We start from the raw sequence: 8,703 nt of genomic DNA on the forward strand, positions 1-8,703 counted from the left end.
TGGATCCCATTGAAGGTGAATTTCTTTGCTTATATAATATTGTGTTAGTTTAGGGTTAGAAGTGTAACACTGTGGTGTGTATAAACCACATCTAATGTAACCCTAATCACATCCTCTAATATAATACAATTTTGTGATTTAACTTGGTATCAGAGCTTTGGAGTACAACCACCCGAGGGGCAGCCGACCACCGTCGCCGCCCTACGACCACCACAAATACCATCGTTTTACACTAAAGCCAACAACCACCATCGCCACAACAACCAAAACCCTAGCCGCCACCGATAACCCTAATCCTAGCCGTCGTCGCCGTCATCGCCATGAAACGCTAGCTCTGTCAGTTGCCGCTGATACAAACAAGCAGGCGTTGCTGCTACAAACAACCATACATCTCATCGCTTAGGGTTGCAGAAATAACCTGCAATAATCAAAACCCTAAGTCGTCTCAGCCACATTACAATGGCCTTTTTTCCGGCGACTAACACCTCACAAAACAAAACAAAACAAAACAAAACAAAACAAAGATGTCTTGATAGGGGAGAAGACCGACAAGGGAAAACAAATCCCTGTTAAAATTGTCAGTTGGGGAAGAAAAACTACACAAAAGTGTTGCCGATATGAGAAGTGTTGCCGAAGAACAAGGCGAAAGCAAAGAAGAGAAGAATGAAGACCAACTATCTTTCTATTTTATGTTTTTAGTTTTCACACAAAAGCAACTCCCATGCTTAGTTTGCGGGAGAGTATTAGACAAAATATAAAATGTGTTAGTATAGGGTTAGAAGGGTAACACTGTGGTCTATAAATCACATCTAATATAATACAATTCTCTGATTTAACTGCTTAGCGCGGCTCTAAACAAGATTCCAACAATGGACACATTCAAATCGAGGTATGGTGCAATGTGCGGAGTTGTAACTGAGCCCTCGGATCATTTATTAGTCTACAGCAATTTTGCAAGAGCATTATGGTCTCTAGTCAACACGTGGCGCAATATCCAACCCACGTTAGGTCAAGGAAGTTTTCAGCATCCCCAAGTCATTGGCAATGCCCTCGCTACCAGGTAGATTACTTTACTGACAAATATATATATAATCTGTAGCTTAAATTTGACACCAATTGCAAGGTGATTCAAAATTTCCAAGGCCAATGACATAACTTTAACAAAATTTAAAAGGTAAATGGAATAAATACAAACAATTCCTAGCATCAAAAAAATGCTAATTACATCCTGCAATCATCAGAAATAAGCACTAACAGATTCAAATTCAGTTTTCATACAACCAAAACCAAGGAAATAACAAAGTCACTCACTTTACTTCATTATAGTTATAGCATAATAGTCGCGCGTTTTTGGTTTGATATCTGCATCATGGGGTATCAACGATCAGCAGTGCTTCAAGTTCAGCTCGGCGTCGCTCAAGTTCCTAACATGTTCAGATCAGAAAAAACTTGTTTCATATCATGGAAACTTCGTTTTCCAATTATTGATGTCAATAATTTGCAAATATAAGATTAGAGGTGGTATGTGTGGGTCGGACGGATTGGGTAACCGGTTAATTATTTAGTATCGGTACTTGTCCGGTTGGATTGGTACGAACCACAAAACACTTTTTAATGAAATCAAAAACTATGTTACTGCAAAAACAAACTATTATTTTTTTCCAGTAAACAGATTAACTGTATTTTATACAGTTAAATAATCTTTGGATGATTTTCAACTTGTTTGACCCATCAGAGATAAAAGTAAAAAACACAACCCAAACCGATAAACGGGTCATAAATCATAATTGTCAATTCAAAATTAGAGTAATGAAAAGCAGATGCTAATTGTACTAGTTTTCGACACAAATGAAACAATCAATTTACAAGGTTATTAGGGATGGCAATGGGTCGGGTATTAGTAATCCCATACCCATACCCGGTTATAAAATCGTGTCCCATACCCGTCGAGTAATACCTGTCGGGTATACCCATTAGTTTGTTAAAAGATATACGTTGGGATTTCCAAATCCAACTTTTTGCTATTATAATTATTATATAATATTGAGTTAAATGCCATTTTAGTCCCTGTGGTTGGGGACATTTTGGCAGTTTAGTCCAAAGGTTTCATTTTTCGCCTGTGGTCCAAATTGGTTTCACCGTTTCCATTTTAGTCCACTGGGTTAACTTCGTCCATTTTTTTTGTTAACTAGAAGGTCAATTCGGCCATATAGAATGACCGAATTGCCCTTCTCGTTAACAGAAAAATGGATGAAGCTAACCCAGTGGACTAAAATGGCAATGGTGAAACCTTTTTGGACCCACAGGCGAAAAATGAAACCTTTGGACTAAACTGGCAAAATAACCCAAACCACAGGGACTAAAATGGCATTTAACTCTATAGTTTTATTTATACAACTATTATAAATTAAAAATGTACATTACATACATACAAGTTTTATCATGAATTAATAATAACTTTACAATACTTATAACTTATATGCATATACTTCACAACATACAAAATATATATATTATTATCAAATATATTATATAATAAAAGAAATTTTTTTTTTCATATTAGGAACATACTAAAATAAATCACTAATAGACAAGGGTTAACGAAAAATAAATTTATAAATTAAAAAATTCAAGTATATGATCGGGTATATAGTTTAGGTAAACAGGTATGTGGTTTCGGGTAATCAGGTCGGGTATCACCTAATCCCGTACCCGACCCATACCTGCGAAAATTTTCAAAACTAATCCGATACCCGGCCCAATACCCGTCGGGTATCGGGTATACCCGTCCCATTTGTGTTGGGTTTTGGGTATACCCGTCGGGCTCGGGTATTTTTGCCATCCCTTTAGGTTATTAACATGATCTGCTTACCTGCAGATCTTTAACGGCTTGCTGTGCTGAAACTTCTTTGTTTTGGCGAGCCCGTTTGAGAAAACCAAGACAGAGGACTCCCTACATATTTCTCAAATTCAGAATGGAGCATCAATCAGCTTACAAATTGATACGATGTATATTTGACTTACTGAAACAACATAAATCAAGCCACAAGCGAGGAGCGTGTAACTGGCTATGTCTTGTAGAAGAAGAATCTCGTGTCGCTCCGCGTATGTATCAGGATATGCTCTTGTCATAACAGCAACACTGAAATAGAAACAGAACCACATAACTTCCATGAGATATTGTATCATGACATTATATATAGAGAGGCGAGTTCAGTATGAAGCAAACTTAAGTAGAGAACGCGAGAAGCACATAAGCACTTGTACGTAGTGATGACAAGATATAGTGTTTGGGGGGGGGGGGGTGCCCTAGGGCGGCAACTACTATACCACCGCTGTTAAGAGGGTGGCGCTATAGCCATAGTTATCAAATGCGCTAGGCGCACTCAAGGCGCATAGGCATCGCCTAGGGCCTACGCGCAAAGCGCAAAAAAAAGCGAGGGCCTGAGAAAAAAAAAAGCGAACTTAAAAGAAAAATAATTACAATATATTATGTATTGAAAAAATAATAAATATATCTTGTAGGTATATAAAACTAACATTACTCTATAAATATATTATAGAACTAATATAATAAGATTTTAAAATCATCCAATTAGTTAAAAAACGATTTAAGATAATCTGTGTACTTGCTATGGTAATTTAAAATATGTTAAAAGAAAAATGAATTTTGTTTTACTATTGAAATAGTCTTTTCTGCAAAAGTGACTGCAAAGGTAAGGTCAAACACTGCAAAGGTAAGGTCAAACAGTAAACAGTGCCAAAATTTTCTGCAAAACAGCTTTAAAAGGAAGCTTTTTAGGTGTCTTCTTTTTCACTCTTCGTCTTCTTCTTTCTCCCCTCCGGTGATGAACCCACAACCGGAGATCTGTTCCAGACGAAATTTAGCATCATTTTGCAAAAAGTTCGCCGGAAACTGACAAGAATCTGGCCGGAAAAGTCACCGGAAAGTTGTTTTCGGCCGGAAACTTACTAGAAGTGCGCCTTTGACGGCGCAAAGCGGCATGGTTGCGCCTCGTCTGAAAATTGCGCCTAGGCGCAACAGGCGAGCGCTTTTGATAACTATGGCTATAGCCCTTCCGCCAGTGTGCTAAAGAGCCAAAAAGGGGTGTGCAGGTGGGGTCCACCTCTTTTCAACCAATAATTTTTTTTAATTTTGTTTAATAAAGGGGGCTTTAAACCATTGCATGCAAGTTAAAGAGATAGGTTTTAAAGCCCCCCATATGACGTGGCGCCTAGGTGGATCTGACGTGGGGGGGAAAGAGTGACAGTTATGCAGTTACATAAACGCTTTATGCATCACAAATTCAGAAGTAAAGCAATAGGTACATGTGTTTATGCAGTTATCGCGGTTCTTTGCTATGTATGTGTTAACAAACTGCGAGAACCGCTTGTACCCTTGTACTATTTATTATAGGTAAACCATTTTTTAAGCCTTTTCATTTAAGCGCATTATAGGTAAACCATTTTTAAGCCTTTTCATTTAAGCGCTATATACATGTGTGGTGCTTATGCACTTCTCACGGTTCTCAACATAATATTGAATTTCTATCGCGCCCCTATGTATATATACTCTTTCATCTCCCAATCAGCACTCCCTTTTACTTGGAACACTTGTTTAGTACGCTAAATAAACACATAAACACCATGTAGACAAATGGTTGTTTTTACTGATGGTCTAAGTGGATCTTAAAAGAAGGGAACATCCATTAACCATAGTTGTTAGTGGCGAATAGCGACAAATAGCGATTAGGTACTTATATGCTAGATAGCGAATACCGGTAAATAGCGGGCGGCTATTTTATAAATAGCTATACACTAGAAAAAAAAAATTAAAATTTTATATGTATATTATATAAAAAATAGCCTGGTATATGCTATTTTACATGTATATTTAACAAAAACCTAAAATCCAGCTATTTTATAGCTATATTTAATTGCTATTTATATTAAAAAAACCAATAAAAATAAATAAACTATCGCTATCTATCGCTACAACCCTAATAGTGAGACTAGACCTATACGCTACGTAGCGCGCTACCGCGATCGCTACGCTCGCTATTGACAACTATGCCATTAACCAAATAGGTACACAAAAGTGAAACCAATCTAGCCCCTTTGATGAAGGGTAAGAGCTTAAAAACTAAAAGAATGATAAAAATTTCTAAACAGGTATGCTTGTAAAATTAAGGACAATAGAATACTTGATTTCACAAGGGCCTTTGCAAGAAAACATCCATTAACCAAATAAGCACACATAAAGGAGCACGGGTTTTACAATTTGAAGAATTTTTATTTTGTAAATAACGCATGCCGCATTAACACACACAGCCACTGAAACTGACTTTTGTGCACACATCCTTGATGTGAGCACCGTTAAAGTGGTTCGGGTTTGCATTATGAGACGAAAGAAATGCAACCAGGAGTTCAAGCTTTTAATATGTTTTTTCATCAAAATTAGGTAAAATTATAGGGTAGAAACATAACTTGATTCAAGCAATGTGGAGCTACGACAGTATATGAAATGCATCAAAAGGTACAGTACATGTAAAACTAGCTTACAAAATTTGCAGCATGCCTCTGCCAGCCCAATACTCCAGTACCTGAAACACATCAAATGAAGATTAAATCAGTACATTGGGTAAACTCATATCGGTAAAGCTCCAACAACATAGCAATACCATATTGAAATTAACTGCTAAAAACAATAGAACTTTACCCATAGTTGTCAGTAGCGAATAGCGAACGAGAGATTAAATAGCGGGCACTATTCCATGTTTAGCGATACACTAGAAGAAAACTTAATAAATATTTTATATGTAAATGTTATCAAAATACGTTGCTTTTACATGTATATTTCATCTAAATCATCATCATCATACTCAGTAAATCCCACCAATAGCAAATCTAAGGTAGGGTCTCAGGAGGGTAAGATGTAGACAGTCTTAGCTCTACCCCGTAGGCAGTGTTGTAGTAATCGCTAGTCGCTAGTCGGGCGGCGGGGTGGGGACTAGCGGTTAATCGGGATTAATCGGGTATTAATCGGAATTAATGGGGATTAATCGGGATTAATCGGCACCTAATCGGGATTTTTACAACCATGCCCGTAGGAATAGAGAGGTTGCTTCCAGTGAGACCCCCGGCTCGATAGTAGTTTTGCATCAAGCCTTGGACATAAGGCACATAACACTCAGCAATTGAGACAACTGCCGATTAGTGCATGTACCCCCTTGTCTTTCGGCTATCAACGCCACCACATGATGCATGATTAACCATCCCCCTCTTTCAACGTTATTTTCACGAAATTAGTAAAATAACGTTAAAATTAGTGCACTTCCACGTTTACCCCCCGAGCGCCCACACATATACACATTATATGCGCATACCGCAAGCGGGGCGTTATATTTCATCTAAATATGCTATTTATATTAAAACGGAATCAATCAATCAATCATACCCAGTATAATCCCACTCATGGCAAAGCTATTGGTAGGGTCTGGGGAGGGTGGGATGTAGGCAAGCCTTACCTCTATCGCAGGGGATAAAGACACTGCTTCCGATGAGACCCCCAGCTCCAAAGACACACCCAACCATAAGAGTCAAATGAAACATAAAAAGGCAAATAGCTACACTAAACACACAAGATACCATAGGGTACCAAGAAAACTTTTTAAAACTAGCATACAAGAAATAGGTGAGAACGCATAAAATAAAAGAATTACACAATATATACACACACCAGCAAGCGATAACATGCATAGGCCACCAAAAAAAGACTAGGCTCCTAAGACAAGACTCCAATACCTACCATACCACTCTCCTAAAAGTCCTTAACTCTAATCCTACATCTCCACAAACACCTATCCTCGACCATATCCTCAGAGAGGTGCAAGTCTATCAAATCCTTTCTAATCTGCTCCTCCCAAGTTAGTTTCGGTCGACCTCTACTCCTCTTTCCCTCCACAGTAAGAGTTTCCACAGTTCTAACTGTGGTCGTCATTTGTCTCCTCCTGACAAGCCCAAACCATCTCAACCTCCCCTCCCGTATCTTATCTGATATACTAGCTACCCCTAATCTATCCTTAAAAACCTGATTTCTTATCATGTCTAACCTAGTGTGCCCACACATCCACCTCAACATTCTCATCTCTGCTATCTCAAGCTTACGCGCTTGTGTTTTCTTGATCGCGCAACATTCTGTTCCGTATATCATTATATTAAAACAAAAAAAAAAACCTAATTGACATCACTGGTTATATTAAAACAAAAACAAAAAAAAAGAGAAAAAAATCCCGCTATGGAGTCACTAACCATCAAATTGTGAGATAAGGTCGCACTGCTACGAAGCGCACGATAGCAACGCCTCTCATCGCTATTGACAACACTGACTTTTACCAAAAGGCAAATTGGATTTTATCAATCTAAACCATAACCCAATGCCCAATAATAATTCATACCGGCAATGTGACCAATGACACTCCTAACTTTCTGACTCAATGAGTGCTTAACTATTCATATATATACTGTTATATCGTTAGGGTTTAGTATGCAATCATTCAATTAATAATAAATAAACAAATAGAGACAAACAAACAAACCTTCCAGAATTTAGTAACAAACGACCACTCCGTCTCAGCAACAATCACAAAAACCGCAATCACCACAGCATAACACCGAAAAATGCCATCAAATATCTGCAAAATCACACGATTATAGCAACAGATGTATCACTATCTAGAAAAAAAGAAAAAGGAAACGGATCAAGGGCGTACATCATATCCATTTCTGAAGGATCGGATGGCTGAAAACACATTAGCGATAATGCAAAGAAGCGAAGCGACAACAGTGACGAAGCTGAAACACCGACAGGTAGCGAGTACCGGGTCGGATTTAGGTTTGACTATCGGGTTGTTTGGTGAACTGGTGGTGGCGGTGTTGGCTAGCGGTTCTGCTTCCTCGATGTCTGGAGCCATGGTTGCCGGTGCAGTTTTCCGTCTGTCGGAGCTATGCAAACCGTTTGCTATCGAATTAGATTCAGGGTATGTTTTGATGAAATATAAATATAATCGAACGTTGATAAGATATTTGTGACAACAAAACTATTTTTTTATATTATTTTTTATAATTCTTTTTTGAATAAAACGTTGATAAGATATTTGTGACAACAAAACTATTTTTTTATATTATTTTTTAATAATTAATAATTGCTTTAGCAAAACTTATTTTCTTACTAAGCTAAACGGATATTATGTTTTGTCTTCGTAAAAATGATGCCGTTGTAGTTGTTTAAGTGTAAAAGATTGTTATTTAAAAAAAAAAAAGTTAAAGAAAGATGTAATTCTTTAACAGGGTAGTTTGAAATATAGATTTAATGGAATAAAATCTAATTAGAGTAAATTGTCAAAATCATCTTTGAGGTTTGAGCATGTTTATCAGTTTCATTCAAAACAATTTTTTTTTTACAATATTATCCTTTACTTTTCAGAATTTTTGTCATTTTGATCCAAATGTCTAATTTTTTTTGTCAAAATTGTTCCTAAGATGTGGGATCTTTTTTTCATTTTCATCCAAATGTCTCATAGAAAAAGCAAAGCAAATTAGATGTTTTGGTGAAAATGGCAAAAAAATCCTATAGGTGAAGGGCAATATGGTACAAAAAAGTTATTTTGGATGAAACTGGCAAACATACTCAAACCTCAGGGA

General features: G+C 37.2%; 1 protein-coding gene across 1 annotated transcript; it reads right to left on the reverse strand.

The window, feature by feature from the left end:
- Window positions 1–1,147: 1,147 nt before the first annotated feature.
- LOC110916196 lies at window positions 1,148–8,050 on the reverse strand. The gene is made up of 6 exons (XM_022160952.2): window positions 7,773–8,050; window positions 7,599–7,694; window positions 5,563–5,603; window positions 3,025–3,142; window positions 2,873–2,953; window positions 1,148–1,424 (listed from the first exon to the last, which is right to left on the reverse strand). The coding sequence occupies exons 1-6, from the start codon at window positions 7,971–7,973 to the stop codon at window positions 1,368–1,370; spliced, it is 594 nt and encodes a 197-aa protein (XP_022016644.1). The 5' UTR covers window positions 7,974–8,050; the 3' UTR covers window positions 1,148–1,367.
- Between the last annotated feature and the right edge of the window lie 653 nt (window positions 8,051–8,703).

The sequence above is a fragment of the Helianthus annuus genome, chromosome 16, assembly GCF_002127325.2.
Source record: "Helianthus annuus cultivar XRQ/B chromosome 16, HanXRQr2.0-SUNRISE, whole genome shotgun sequence".
In the NCBI taxonomy this organism is placed as follows: Eukaryota; Viridiplantae; Streptophyta; class Magnoliopsida; order Asterales; family Asteraceae; genus Helianthus; species Helianthus annuus.

Bases quoted from the DNA above. Each gene is read 5' to 3' on its own strand.
- LOC110916196 (XM_022160952.2), bottom strand. From the start codon at position 7,973: ATGGCTCCAGACATCGAGGAAGCAGAACCGCTAGCCAACACCGCCACC. The intron at 7,695-7,772 runs GTACGCCCTTGA...GTGATTTTGCAG, and splicing joins CCTTCAGAAATGGATATGAT to ATATTTGATGGCATTTTTCG. The intron at 3,143-5,562 runs GTAAGCTAGTTT...TTTCTATTTCAG, and splicing joins AGAGGCATGCTGCAAATTTT to TGTTGCTGTTATGACAAGAG.